This window comes from Bos mutus, chromosome 10, assembly GCF_027580195.1.
Source record: "Bos mutus isolate GX-2022 chromosome 10, NWIPB_WYAK_1.1, whole genome shotgun sequence".
NCBI lineage: Eukaryota > Metazoa > Chordata > Mammalia > Artiodactyla > Bovidae > Bos > Bos mutus.
The window spans coordinates 85,452,610-85,468,776 of NC_091626.1; the positions used below are offsets into that span (position 1 = coordinate 85,452,610).

Sequence of the window (16,167 nt, forward strand, 5' to 3'; positions counted from 1 at the left end):
TAAATGAGGAAACTGAGGGAGACACCAGCTTTCCTGAGGTTGCAAAAGGGATTGTATACAGAAAAAGTAGAAATCTTTCTTCTTAATGATTTTATGAGCGCATTGAAGAGGTGAAATATAGACACATAAAAATCAGATTATTCTAAGAGAAAAATAAAAAAATTCTATGGTGGTAGTTTGAGAAGGCAATGGCACCCCACTCCAATGTTCTTGCCTGGAGAATCCCAGGGACAGGGGAGCCTGGTGGGTTGCCGTCTATGGGGTTGCACAGAGTCGGACACGACTGAAGTGACTTAGCAGCAGTAGCAGCAGCATGGTGGTAGTTATGGGCTTCCCTAGTGGCTCAAATGGTAAAGAATCCACCTGCAATGTAGGAGACCTGGGTTGGGAAGATCCCCTGGAGGAGGGCATGACAACCTTCTGCATTATTCTTACCTGGAGAATCCCCATGGACAAAGGAGCCTGACGCACTACAGCCCATTGGGCTGCAGAGTCAAACACAATTGAGTGACTAAGCACATGAGGGTAGCTCCTGAATAATTACTCTGGATGACATGCACTGTGTTACAAGACGTTGACTGAGGAAGTGATCAGACTACGACTGATGTTGACTAATGAGGAAGAGGAGTGTATGTCTTGAAGGGTGGGTAGAAACTGGGTATATAAAAAGAAATATTTCACATAGAAAACAGCATGGATAAATGAAGAAAATGTGTTCCTTCTATCTTACACCTCAGGCATAAAAGATACAAAAATTAATAGGGGTTTAGGCAGATTAGCATTCTGTTATTACAGTACTGATCTTAAGCACAATTCCATTTTGACTAGGTTTGTCTGTGAGGAGTGTGTGTTGGCGAGGAGACCACATTCTAGTTGGAACACAGGATGGCGAAATTTTTGAAATTGTGGTTCATGAAAGAAACAAGCCTTTCCTAATTATGCAAGGGCATTGTGAAGGCGAGCTGTGGGCACTTGCTGTCCATCCTACTAAACCTTTGGCCGTGACTGGAAGCGATGACCGTTCAGTCAGGTAAGCAAATCACAGAGTAATTGCATAGGCTGGAATTTGTCCTTAGAGCAACAGAAGAAAAACTTAAAAAAAAACACCTTAGTTTTAAATTGTATCAGCTTTGATATAACAAATGAACATAACAGATGCCAACAGTGTATAGCATTAACAACTATTTATAAGATTTGGGTTTTTCTCTTAAAAGCCTAAGTTGGAGTTTGTTTCGTATAAAAATATACAGAACTACCTCCTCTTTTAACAGCTGTGTAATAGTCCCCTATGTGCTATAGTTTATTCAGTTAAACTATCATTTGGTGAAAGTTTAGGTTCCTCCAGTTTTGTACTTCTAAATGCAGAGCTTGCAGTGAATATCATTGTACCTTTGCTGTTTAGTCCATGTGTAAATAAGAATATTTCTGTGATAAATGCTTATTAGTGTTCAAAAGATACATGCATTTTAAATTTTAATAGATAGTGCCTTACACAGAGGCAATAACAATTTACACACCTGTCAGCAATGTGTGACAGAGCCTTTTCTCCCACACTCTTGCCAGCACTAATCACCCCAAACTGTGAAAAATGATACCTTGTTATATTTTAAAATATGCTTTTCTCTCATATTGAGGGATCAATATGTTGATCAATTGTATGATCAAATGTATGATCAACATACAAATCAAAAAACGTATGTTTTCATATGTTTAGAGGACATTTATATTTCCTTTTCTTTGACTTGTTTGTTCAAGCTCTTTGCATATTTTCTCTTAGTTCATTGGTCTTTTTCTAATTATGTTAATGTAGGATCCTATACCTGTCTATATATGCAAGCAGCAATTAGCCTTTTGTCTATGACTGGTTTTTAAAGTGTGATTCCTAGACCAGCCTCATCAACATTACAAGGGAACTAGTAAGCAATGCAAATTTATCATGCCTTATACAGGACCTTGTATAAGGAATCCACCAATTTAGGATTTTCTAGACACTAAAGTTTGAGAAGCACTGATCAGTGATATCAGTTGAGATACTTTTCCCACTTTGATACTGTCTTTTGTCCCCATTTCATCTGTATTAATATTTCCATTTGTATCTCTAAAAGATAACTCTGAACACCACCACAACACTGTTATCACTGTATTCCTTTTGCTTCTTAGAATTAGACTTATAATAAGGTCCATTTATTGCAATTGTTAATATGTCCTTTGAATCTCTTTTATTCTATAGCTTCCCTTCTTCGCTTTCTGATTTTTCTCTTTACAGTTTATTTGTTGAAGAAACTTAATATTTGCCCTTTAGAGTTCTCCACATTCTGGATTTGAATACCTATAGTATATTTTAATGCATTCCCTCTTCCCTGTATTCTGTAAACTGATAGTTAGATCTAGAGTTTGATGAGATGCAGTCAGTTAGGAATTTTCACTTAGAATATTTCCTAGGTAGTAATGTGTATCCTTGTTTGATGGTAATATGTAGTCTCCTTTTTGCCATATTTGCAGCCATTGATGGTTGTTATCTAGATCAGTACTTCTCAAACTTTTTAAAAATTGTTGCTCTCCTAATGAGACTAAGACATTGCTCCCCCTAATTGCACTCCTTCCCTGTGAAATTTTAGCACCACAAAAAATTGTATGTATGAATGTATTAATATGAATGTGTGTATGTATATATACATATATGTATTTGTACTGTGGCACTTAAGAGAGCCACAAACTACTGTAATATTTAAGATTTTCACCCCTAAGAACTAATTTTTAGCTTTTGAGGGGCAATATTACCCCTGTCGAGAATATGTGACCTAAATCTGTTATGTTATTGAGTTTCAAGTAGTTGTATTCTAACTCTTTCATTTATGATTCATTTTTTAGCTACCATGTTTGTATAAAAAGAATTTCTCCTCATTAACTGTTTGATTATCCTAGATAAAATTTGCACAAGAAAAGCAGAAAAGTGCATAATTCTTTAATATTTACAAGTAAAAAATACTTGGTTCCATAGAATCCTTTCTATGGCCTCTTCACATTTCTTGCCATTTTTTTGTGCATTGTAGATATCTTTCTCCTTTATTTTTAGCAGCTCCTTACATATTATGGATATTAAACCTTTGGAATGTAAGTTGCAAATACTTTTCACCACCTTGTTACTTGCTTCTTTATTATGCTTAGATCTTTTGTCATGAAAAAGTTTTTGTTGTTATTTTGTTTTATGCATCTGAATTTATCAACATTTTCTTTTATGACTTCTGAGTTTTCTAGCATAGAGAAATCCTCCCTAAGGTTAAAAAGTTTTCTAGTATATTCTTCTAGTGTATTAGTGGGTTTATTTTTTATGTTTAACTCCTAATCTTTGTAAAATTTACTTCAGTGTAAGAAGTGAGATAGGGATGCAACCTGATTCTTTCCAGGTAACTACTGATATTTTAAGTGGTATGTTAATCAATCATGCCACTTACTATATTTGTGCTACTTGGTTTTATGTAGATAGAAGATGCCATAGCACTGTCCACATGGAAACTTGGTGTGGGGCTACACTTGACTCACATGATTTGCTAGGAGTTTCTTCCATTTTAGGAGGACAGCTGGTACTGGCTGCTTTCATAAAAAGGGCAGCTGGTCCTTTAAAAAGTAATTGTGTTGCCTGAAAACTGGGTTCACCTCTTGGTGGGTGTCAAACCAAAAGACACAGTCAAAGCAAAGATCAAGAGAAGAAAGGATGTATTACTACCTGCAACACGTAAGAACACCAGGATCTTTCCCAAACTAGCATCTCCCCAAATAGCAAAAGTGGGGAAGTTTTAATTGGAAAGTGTTATAGGGCAAGTCAGGATTTTTAGCTTCTTTTCCTAACAAAAACTCAGAACCAACAATGGTTAAATCCACTGGAGAAAATGAAGTTCACTGTTAACATTATTGGTTCTAAAAGACATGATTCAAGATTGTGTGTGTATGTGTGCAAAATTGTGAAGAAATAATATGGTGAATAATCGTAAGGCTTTAAACACCTTAACTTTTATAGGCTTTATAATTTGTCTATAAGCCAATCCCCCCTACATATTTTTTACCCCAGTCTGAGTCCACTTGATGTTGTGCTGGATGACTGCTTTCTCACTAGTGTCTTTGAAAATATTCTAGCCTGTAGTTATTCCATGCAAACTATTCATAAAAGCTAATTATTTATCACTTCAAACTTGGCATTGACTCCTCAAATAAACCACTTAGTAGTAACAATAACATTTGTTGACTTATCAAGACTCTAGGAAAACCACTCAAAAGTATTTGCCTTGTTTTACTATGTTCGTGGATCGGAAGAATCAATATAGTGAAAATGAGTATACTACTCAAAGCAATCTATAGATTCAATGCAATCCCTATCAAGCTACCAATGGTATTTTTTACAGAGCTAGAACAAATAATCTCACAATTTATATGGAAATACAAAAAACCTCGAATAGCCAAAGCAGTCTTGAGGAAGAAGAATGGAACTGGAGGAATCAACCTGCCTGACTTCAGGCTCTACTACAAAGCCACAGTCATCAAGACAGTATGGTACTGGCACAAAGACAGAAATATAGACTAATAGAACAAAATAGAGAGCCCAGAGATAAATCCACACACCTGTGGACACCTGATCTTTGACAGAGGAAGCAAGAATATACAATGGAGAAAAGACAATCTCTTTAACAAGTAGTGCTGGGAAAACTGGTCAACCACTTGTAAAAGAATGAAACTAGATCACTTTCTAACACCATACACAAAAATAAACTCCAAATGGATTAAAGGTCTAAACATAAGACTGGAAACTATAAAACTCTTAGAGGAGAACATAGGCAAAACACTCTCCGACATAAATCGCAGCAGGATCCTCTATGACCCACCTCCCAGAATATTGGAAATAAAAGCAAAAATAAACAAATGGGATCTAATTAAAATTAAAAGCTTCTGCACAACAAAAGAAACTATAAACAAGGTGAAAAGACAGCCTTCAGAATGGGAGAAAATAATAGCAAATGAAGCAACTGACAAACAACTAATCTCAAAAATATACAAGCAACTCCTGCAGCTCAATTCCAGAAAAATAAACAACCCAATCAAAAAATGGCCAAAGAACTAAATAGACAATTCAAAGAAGACATACAGATGGCTAACAAACATATGAAAAGATGCTCAACATCACTCATTATCAGAGAAATGCAAATCAAAACCACAGTGAGGTACCATTTCATGCCAGTCAGAATGGCTGCAATCCAAAAGTCTACAAGCAGTAAATGCTGGAGAGGATGTGGAGCAAAGGGAACCCTCTTACACTGTTGGTGGGAATGCAAACTAATACAGCCACTATGGAGAACAGTATGGAGATTCCTTAAAAAACTGGCAATAGAACTGCCATACGACCCAGCAATCCCACTGCTGGGCATACACACCGAGGAAACCAGAATTGAAAGAGACACATGTACCCCAGTGTTCATCGCAGCACTGTTTGTAATAGCCAGGACATGGAAGCAACCTAGATGTCCATCAGCAGACGAATGGATAAGAAAGCTGTGGTACATATACACAATGGAGTATTACCCAGCCATTAAAAAGAATACATTTGAATCAGTTCTATTGAGGTGGGTGAAACTGGAGCCTATTATACAGAGTGAAGTAAGCCAGAAAGAAAAACACTAGTATACTAACGCATATATATGGAATTTAGAAAGATGGTAACGATAACCCTGTATACGAGACAGCAAAAGAGACACAGATGTATAGAACAGTCTTTTGGACTCTGGGGTGGGGGTAGGGGTATGATTTGGGAGAATGGCATTGAAACATGTATAATATCATATAAGAAATGAATCGCCAGTCCAGGTTCAACACAGGATACAGGATGCTTGGGGCTGGTGCACTGGGATGACCCAGAGGGATGGTATGGGGAGGGAGGTGGGAGGGGGGTTCAGGAGTGGGAACACGTTTACACCTGTGGCGGATTCATGTTGATGTATGGCAAAACCAATACAATATTGTAAAGTAATTAGCCTCCAATTAAAAAAGTAGTTGCCTTGTTTTTAATTAACTGTTGGTGTTATTCCCAAACCCTCAACTCTGTAAGCAACTGTTCTCACCCAATGGCTAATTGTCTTAAACAAATTTATTTTTTCTGGAGAGAGTTCTTCAGCTGCAACAATCCAAATGATTTAGTTAATCCATTACCAATAAGCAACTTTCTTTGCTTGTCTAAAAAATGAGCCACTTGGTTTTTTTACTTTCTTCGTAGGTTTTTTAAAGTAAAACCTCATTTTAATTTTTGAATGTGTAAAGAAATTCTGCTACAATGAGATTTTAAATTTTCTAATTTTTCTGACTATTGCTTTCCTGTGAGTTGAAAATATCATGATAAGTGCTTAGTCTGGTAATGTTAATGTACCTTTGTACTCTTTTAGGATAGCTATAATATCATTGAATAATAAACATAGTGCTTTATCATCTAATTCAGTAGTTGCGTAATCCACACTCTACTGTGCCTTAAAACACAACATTCATTCAGTTTTCTCTTTTTTCTTTCTTGTTATGATGTGATGGGTATGTATTGGAGATAAAAAATAATAAAACGCCATGATGTGACAATACACGTAGCAGTTGAGATTCTGTCGGGTTATAATAGTGTCAGTGTAATTTGTAGTGCATCAGAGGAGCCGAACGAGGTGATGAGTGCCACCATCTGCCTCTGTTCTGTAAGCATTCAACTCTGCCTCTGCAGTGTGAAAGCAGCCACAGACAGTATGAAAACAGGGCAGGGTGGCTGTGTTCCCATAAAACTTGATCTGTAGACACTGGAATCTGAGTTTGAATTTCATATAATTTTCTCATGACTCAAAATGTTATTCTTTGATAATTTTTTTCAAACATTTACAAATGTAAAAATGAGGGGGATCAAGAATGCACAGTAGGAAGATGTGGAGCTCACTTCCCCTCCACAAATACATCAAAAATATATCTACATATGGAACCATTCTCACAGAAAACTAATTGGAAACTGGCAGAACTCCTATACAACCAGAGCTGCAAGAAAGATCTTCATGTGACTTGGTAGGATGGAAATGAAAGTATCAGGTTGGAACCTGCACCCCTGGGAGGGATTTGAAAGGAGTCAGTCTGCATGGGAGGACCTAGCCCTGGAGAGCGAGCAGGCTGAGCCACAATCTGGCCGAACCAGTTCTAGGGTCCAGTGCAGAGGAGATAAGCCCCCTTGCTTTCTGGGACAGCCACTGGGACAGACAGAGGCCTCAAGTCTAGACTCCATTTTGAAGAAGTGGGCACACGTTGACTTGCCAGTAGCCAAGATGGAGAGAGCCTTGTGCTGGTGGCTGCTACCACACCCACACTCTTCAGTCTGAGTGGAGCAAACGTCCTGGCCCTGCTCACTCCACCACAGCCTGGCACACAATTTAGGCCAACCAGGCCCTGGGAAATGACACAGAGACAGACCACGGGGCTCAGGGTGGTAGCAACCATTGTCATCACACACAGGAGCATGCAGCAGTTGGCCTCCCAGCAGTGTTCCCTGGTCCCACCCACTGCACACTGCAGATTCGTGCTCGACCTGGGGCAGACAGATCCTGGGCAAAGACTGCCACTGAGGCAGCCCAGATCTCTGGCAGCAGTGCAGCCCCTCAGTTCCTACAGCCACAACACCCTGATGCCCAGCCTCAGCCTGTTCCACACCACAGCCTTGTAACAGATCTGGGCTGAAGATAACAGAGGAAGGGATGTAATCTCAGCCTGCTTCTAAACAGAGCCATGGATGCCTGCACAGGTTGCATGTAGGTCCTCTGTGAGTGCACAAGCATCACTTGCTTCAGCACTCGCTTCCTTTGGGGCAGGGCACATGTTCAACGGCAACAGAGCCTCGTCAAACCCAATCATCAGGGCTTCTACTGCAACAGCTGAGAAGGCAGTCTTGTCCTTGACAGAGTGGCAATAGCCATGGAGCAGAGAGGAAGTCCTGCTATACTCCCTGAACAGGCTTTAGATCCTCCAGCACCTCTGCCTGCCTGTCAAGGGGATAATGGCTAGCATACCCTGGGAAAAGATGTGACTGGCATTCATCCCAAAGCCAACCCTCGCACCAAAGGCATTGGACACACATAGTCTACACAGGGACACTCACACATAAAATCATCTTAAAAACAGCTCTATAAGATTATAGTATAAAACAGTTTCTTCTAAATTTATAGAGACAGAGTGGGAGGGAGGCTCTAGGGGGAGGAGAGATATATATGTATAGTTATGACTGATCCACGTTGTACAGCAGAAACCAGCACAGTATTGTAAAGCAATTACCCTCCAATTAAAAATAAATTTAAAAAAGAAAGTAAAATGAAAAGGCAGATGAACTACTCCCAATTAAAAGAACAAGAGAAATTCCCTGAAAGATTACAAATAATGAAACAGAGGTCACCAGTCTACCAGACCCCAAGTACAAAAAGGTGAAATAAAAATGCTAAATTAATTAGGAAAGATTATTGATAGGAATGCAGATCACTGTAACAAGGAATTAAAAACCATAAAGATGAACCAGTCAAAAATAGACAACACAGAAAATAGATAAGTCAGTTACTGAGATAAAAAGCAATCTGCTGCTGCTGCTGCTAAGTCACGTCAGTCGTGTCCAACTCTGTGCGACCCCACAGATGGCAGCCCACCAAGCTCCCCCATCTCTGGGATTGTCCAGGCAAGAACACTGGAGTGGGTTGCCATTTCCTTCTCCAATGCATGAAAGTGAAAAGTGAAAGTGAAGTCGCTCAGTCGTGTCTGACTCTTAGCAACCCCATAGACTGCAGCCCACCAGGCTCCTCTGTCCATTGGAGTTTCCAGGCAAGAGTACTGGAGTGGGGTGCCATTGCCTTCTCTGCAAAAAGCAATCTAGAAGCAACAATAGCTGACTAAACGACACAGAAGGATGAAGAAGTGATCTGAAAGAATAATGGACATCATCCAATCAGAATAGCAGACAGAAAGACAAAATGGAAAAAAGAGCAATATATGAGACCTATAGGATAAAGAAAAATGTGCCAGCCTATGTATAATAGGAGTTCCAGAAGGAGAAATGAGAGAGAAGGAGATAAAAAATGTATTTGAAGATGTTAGAGCTAAAAACTTCTCAAACCTAAAGAAAGAAACAGGTATACAGATACAGGAAGAACAGAGGGTCCCAAATGAAATGAATTCAAACAAACCCACACCTAGACATATAATTAAAATGACAAAAGTTAAAGAGGATTCTAAATAGAGCAAGAGAAAAAAGAGTCCGTTACAAGGGAACTTCCATAAAGCTAACAGCTGATTTCTCTGTGAACACTTTTCAGGCCAGAATGGAATGACATGTATTCAAAATCCTGAAAGGGAAAAAAACCCTTCAACCTAGGATACTCTGTCCAGCAAGATTATCATTTAGAATAGGAGAGATAAAGAATTTTTAAGACAAAGAAGACTTGGGCAGTACTGCACCTATCCTGAAAGAAATATTGAAGGATATTCTGTAAACAGAAAAGAATCAAGAATCTGTATGAAAGGGAAAAATCACAATAAGAAAGGCAAATATATAGTAGGGATTGACGGTCACTTCAATAAACCACATATAAATTTAAAAACAGTTTAAAGTTGTAGAAGTGTGCAAAAAAAATTGTAGAAGTGATTATGATTATAATAAACAGTAAAAGGATAAGTATGAAGATGTAAAATAAGACATCAGATATCAAAATCTCAAAATGTTGGAGAGGGAGTTATAAAAATGTAAATCTTATAGAATGTGTTTGAACTTGAATATTGCTGATATAGTTATCAGTTAATATACTTGAACTCTATGGTAATGAAAAGTCAAAAATATACAGTAGGTTCATAAAAACCAAAGAGAAAGGAACTCAAGGTACTACAAAAGAAAATCATAAAGCCACAAAAGGAAAAACAAAAAGGGAAGAAATGAAGAACTGCATAAATCACTGGAAAATTTATTAACATGGCAATAAGTACATACTTATCAATAATTACTTTTAATGTCAGTTCAGTTCAGTCGTGTCTGACTCTTTGTGACTCCATGGACTGCAGCGCATCAGGTCTCCCTGTCCATCACCAACTCCCAGAGCTTGCTCAAACTCATGTCCATCCGGTCAGTGATGCCATCCAACCATCTCATCCCCTTCTCCAGCCTTCAGTCTTTCCCAGCATCAGGGTCTTTTCTAAGCAGTTAGTTCTTTACATCAGGTGGCCAAAATATTGGAGCTTCAGCATCAGTCCTTCCAGTGAATATTCAGGACTGATTTCCTTTAGGATGGACTGGTTGGCTCTCCTTGCAGTCCAGGGGACTCTCAAGAGTCCTTTCCAACACCACGGTTCAGAAGCATCCATTCTTCAGTGCTCAGTTTTCTTGGTAGTCCAACTCTCACATCCATACATGACCACTGGAAAAACCATAGCTTTGACTAGATGGACCTTTGTCGGCAAAGTGATATCTCTGTTTTTTAACATGCTGTTTAGGTTGGTCATAACTTTTCTTACAAGGGGCAAGCATCTTTTAATTTCATGGCTGTAGTCACCATCTGCAGTGCTTTTGGAGCCCCCCAAAATAAAGTCTCTCACTGTTTCCATTGTTTCCCCATCTATTTGCCATGAAGTTTTGGGACCGGATGCCATGATCTTCATTTTTTGACTGTTGAATTTTAAGCCAACTTTTTCACTCTCCTCTTTCACTTTCATCAAGAGGCTATTTAGTTCTTCACTTTCCACTACAAGGGTGGTATCATCTGCATATCTGAGGTTATTGATGTTTCTCCCAGCAATCTTGATTCCCGCTTGTGCTTCATCCAGCCAGCATTCCGTATTTTTGCATAATGTCAGTGGACTAAATACTCTGGTTAAAAGACAGAGTGGCAGATTGGATTTAAAAAAAAAAGAATCTCCAATATACTGCCTACAGAAGACTCACTTCAGGGCAAAAAACACAAAGAGTGAAAAATGTGAAGGAAAGGAAAAAGATATTTCATGCAAATTGGAAACAGCAAGAAAGTGGAGATAGCAATAAAAGAAGGACACCATATAGTAATAAATCAATATAAGAGGAGAATATTGCATTTGTTAGCATATACGTACCCAACATGTGCACATGTGCATGTATGGTAAGCTTCAGATGTGTCTGACCCTTTGCAACCCTATGGACTGTAACCTGCCAGGCTCCTCTGTCCATGGGATTTCTCCACACAAGAACACTGGAGTGGGTTGCCATGCCCTCCTCCAGGGGATTCTCCCAACCTAGAAATAGAACCCACATAGGTGGGTTCTTTACCACTAGTACCCAATATAGGAACATCTACATATATAGAACAAATACAGACATGAAGGGAGACATTTACAGTAATGCAATAATAGTAGGCTTTAACACTCCACTGACATCAGTGGACAAATCATCCAGACAAAAACTACCAAGGCAACAGAAGTTCTGAATTACACAATAGATCAGTTGGACTTAATTGATATCCAATTAAGGAAAAAAAAAGGCTGGAATACCCTTTCATTCCAATTGCACTTGAAACATTATCTGGGATGGATCACATACTAGGTCAAAAAACAAGCCTTAGCAATTTTAAGATACTAGAAATTATTTCAAGCATCCTTTCTGACCACAACAGTATAAAACTGGGAATAAGCCATAGAACAAAAAACTGGAAAAGAACAACCACTTGGAGACTAAATAGTGTGAGTGAGTGAAAGTCGTTCAGTAGTGTCTGACTCTTTATGACCCCATGGACTCTACGGTCCATGGCGTTAGTTCCCCAGGCCAGAATACTGGAGTGGGTAGCCTTTCCCTTCTCCAGGGGATCCTCCCAACCCAGGGATCGAACCCAGGTCTCCCACGTTGCAGGTGGATTCTTTATCAGCTGAGTGAGCCAGCAGGGCAGCCCCAGGCTGGTAGATCCCGAGACTAAATAGCATGCTATTAAAAAATAGATGGGTTGATGATGAAATCAAAGAAGAAATCATAGAGTTAGGTAGACACATGCAAAAGTGAAAATACAACTTTACAAATCTATGGATGTAGCAGAAACAGTTTTAGTAGGGAGATTTATAGTGATAGAGGCCTTCCTCCAGAAACAAGAAAAATTTCAAGCAACCTAACCTACCACCTACAAGAATTAGAAAGAGAAGAACAAGCAAAACCCAGAGTAAGCAGAAGGAAGGAAACAATAAAGACCAAATAGGAAATAAATAGAGAATATTTTTTAAGAGAAAAGATCAATAAAACCAAGAGCTGATATTTTGAAAAGATGAACAAATTGACAAACCTCTGGTCAGACTCACCAAGAAGAAAAGAGAAAGGACCCAACCAAACAAAATAAGAAATGAAAAAGAGGAAAAAATAACTGATACCACAGAAATACAAAAAAATGTTGTTACAGCATACTGTGAACATTTATATGCCAACAAACTGGACAACATAGAAGAAATGGATAGATTTCTAGTGGCATAACTGTGATAATTGAGTCAAGAAGAAACAAAACTTGAACAGACCAATCACTAGAAGTGAGATATAATCTGTAAAAGTTTGTTATAGTTTAATTCAAAATGTTACTAATTTTCATTGGTAATTTTGGTCTTTGTTCAGGTTATTTGGAAGTATAATTCTTAACTTTCAAACAATGGGTATTTTTTACTACTTGTTGCAGTTTTTTAACATTAGAGTCTGGAAAAGACTGAATTTGCATAATCTGAAGTGTCACTCTTAAGTTAAAAGACTATAAATATGGTGTATACATATGTCAGTATACTATATATAGATAGATAGATAGATAGATAGATAGATAGATGTCCCCTTTTATCAGGGTAGAAATCATCTATCTAAAATAACTGATTAGAAAAAATTAATGTCATTACATTGTCTTAAAAATAAAGGATTTATTAACACTTGTCATTTTAAGTATTAACAGTATTTCTAGTTTGTAGATAAGAATTCTTTGCTACAGAGCATACAGTTATAAACCTATATTTATCTTTCTTCCTTAAAATGAAATTATTATTTTAACCAACATTTTTTCATATATTCTAACATTTTAAAGCACACATTAGCTAACTACTCTTTTATTTTAATTAAATGTTACAGAATATGGAGCCTGGTTGATCATGCACTAATAGCAAGGTGTAATATGGAAGAACCAATTCGTTGTGCAGCTGTAAACGTAGATGGGATCCACCTTGCCCTTGGAATGAAGGATGGCTCGTTCACTGTACTTAGAGTAAGGTATGTGTTAGGGAAGAAATAGGAACACAAGCTTCTGTTAAGTGAGATGGAGTCTGTAATGCCTACATTTACCCACTTTTCCCTCTCCCTTATTAATATATTTTTCAGATATTAGTTTCATGAAATATAAAAAAATATGTTTATAAAAATGGCTTTGTCAGAAAATTAACTCAAACTTTGGTTTTGAAGATTAAGACTGCTTAGTAAATTAATGAATAAAATTTTGAGACAAGTTTGGGTCTTGATTTCTATTTCTTGGTAGTATTGATTTTCAGTAATGATCTTCTGCCATAGAATAGGGAGAAGGAGACCTTGAAACAGTTAAAGATGAGTGAATAGTTTTGTTGCTGTTTGCAGCTTTATGCTTTGGAAAAAAGTGCCTGCATCTCCTCCTTCACTTGGATAGTTAGAAAGTTTAAAGAAATTGTTAAAGCAGTTAACATCTTGTGTTGAGTATCTATAGATATGGTGCAGTCAGTTGACTTCTATACAGTCATTTAAAAATTTGCTGTTGAGCCACACGTGTTCATGAGAGTAAGTATTTATGATATTTTTCATATCTAGTTTACTGAATAATGGGACCGTCCACCCAGTTGCCCAGTCCAGAAACCATTCTCTTTTGTCTTTCATGTCTAATTAATCACAGAATTCTGACTAACCTACCTCCTTAAGTAGCTCTCAAATTAATCTGCTTCCTTTCATTTTCACCATTGTACTCTTGTACTGACCTCTGCTACTTCCTAACTTCTTTCTGGTGGATTGGTGAAATAGCATCTCATCTGGTCTCCCTATCTCCTGCTTCCTCAGGTTCCTTTCCCACTCTCCATTTAGAGTGACGCCTTTTCAAACATGTTTGTTTGCATTCCTCCTCTCTCTAAAGGATGATAAAAGCACTGCACTATCCCTAAGATGACGTTTATAATTCTTGACAAAGCCTATTGTGCCCATCTCTCCAGCCTGTTTATTTCTACTTCAGTGTCTTTCTTTTAACATGTATAAAATATCTTTCACTTCCTCAGATACTAATTCATCAAGCTTTTATACTTCTGAGCTTCTAAAGATATGACTATTCTGGGGTGGGTTTCTATAATGAGATATGCTGAGATTTTTCTCTTAATTTTTTTTATTATGATAAAATATACATAATATATAATTTGCCATTTAAACATTTTTATGAGTAAAATTTAGTTTCATTAAGTACATTTGCATTGTTTCCCAACCAGGAATTTAAAATGCATGTAAAACACCTAAGAATTTCTATCAAAAAGCTGCTATGCATTAAAAATAGTGATGGTTATTTTTTCATTTATACATTTACTTACCCTTTCATTATTGTCTGAAAGAAACTAGGTGAATAATTTCTTATCTCTAATAAGTATTTTAGCAACTCAAAAATATACGCCTCATGGCTTGTGCACTTTCAGTTCTCCAACCAGGGATGGAACTCCTGGCCATGGCAGTGAAAGCCTAGAATCCTAACCACTGGGCCACCAGGGAACTATTCTGGCAAAAGCCTCTATAGTCCATGTTCTTGAATAAGTCAAAAAACTAGGCTTTATCATTGATACCTCTCTAACTATCATTTCTAATCCAGTAACCATATCTTGTTGATTTTTCTTACCTTATGAGTTTTCTAGGAGCATTTTGATAAAGGTTTGTGAATAAGATTAGAATTATAATATCTTTAATATATACTATATATTATATATATACCAGTAAGGATTACTATTGTATGTTTCAAATCATTTCACTTCTTTCTGAACTCTGAGCCACCACCATCTATAGTAGACTTCTAATTGGTCTTAATCCTGCTGTTTGTACTGTTCAGTCGCTAAATCGTGTCCAACTCTTTGTGACCCCATGGACTGCAGCATGTCAAGGCTCCTCTGTCCTCCACTGTCTCCTGGAGTTTGCTCAGATTCATATCCATTAAGTTGGTGGTGCTATCTAACCATCTCATTCTCTTCTGCCCTTTTCCTTTTGTCTTCAGCCTTTTCCAGCATCAAGGTCTTTTCCAATGAGTCAGCTCTTCACATCAGGTGGCCAGAGTATTAGAGCTTCAGCTTCATCGTCAGTCCTTCCAGTGAATATTCAGGGTTGATCTCCTTTAGGATGGACTGGTTTGATCTCCTTGCAGTCCAAAGGACTCTCAAGAATCTTCTCCAGCACCACAGTTAGAAAGCATCAATTCTTCAGTGCTCAGCCTTCTTTACGGTCTAATTTCCATCCATACATGACTATTGGAGAAAACTTAGCTTTGACTTTATGGGCCTTTGTTGGCAAAATGATGTCTCAGCTTTTTAATGTGCTGTCAGGGTTTTTCGTAACTTTCTTCCAAGGAGCAGTCGTCTTTTAATTTTGTGGCTGCAGTCACCATCTGTGATTTATGTAATCACGTTAAGTAGTGGTAAAGAACCCACCTGCCAATGCGGGACACACAAGAGATGAGGGTTCAGTCCCTGAGTTGGGAAGATCTGTGGGAGAAGGGCTTGGCCACCCACTCTAGTATTCTTGTGTAGAGAATCCCATGGACAGAGGAGCCTGGCAGGTTCCAGTCCATGGGTCACAAAGAGTCAGACATGACTGAAGTGACTTAGCACGGTAACATAATACATACTATAAAACCAATCAGAATCTCTTTTTTCATCACTGTTGGTTTTGTGTGTGTGTGTGTGTGTGTGTGCATGCATCGCGTGTGCTTGAGTGTTGGTTGGTTGGCAGGGGCGTAGTGGTAGAAAGCAGGAGACAACCTGAGATATCCACACATTTCTCTCATTAACTGGGCAAGATAAATCTCTCAAACAAAAGCTTTAAAAAAAGACAAAATAACTCTGAAGAACTTTCCATGAGCAATTTAACTAATGTTTGTGGTTGATATTGGAATGATCGTATCT

General features: G+C 38.0%; 1 protein-coding gene across 12 annotated transcripts in view; it reads left to right on the top strand.

The window, feature by feature from the left end:
- EML5 (EMAP like 5) overlaps nucleotides 1-16,167 on the top strand; it is a 158,190-nt gene that overhangs the window by 45,394 nt on the left and 96,629 nt on the right. For all 12 annotated transcript variants that reach the window (XR_011465744.1, XR_011465745.1, XM_070378383.1 and 9 more), the window contains exons 7-8: nucleotides 829-1,030; nucleotides 13,136-13,273. Coding sequence is in view for 10 of the 12 variants with exons in the window: in XM_070378383.1 (XP_070234484.1) it covers nucleotides 829-1,030; nucleotides 13,136-13,273 (340 nt within the window). In the remaining 2 variants the exon portion in view is untranslated. The remainder of the gene's footprint in view (nucleotides 1-828; nucleotides 1,031-13,135; nucleotides 13,274-16,167) is intronic.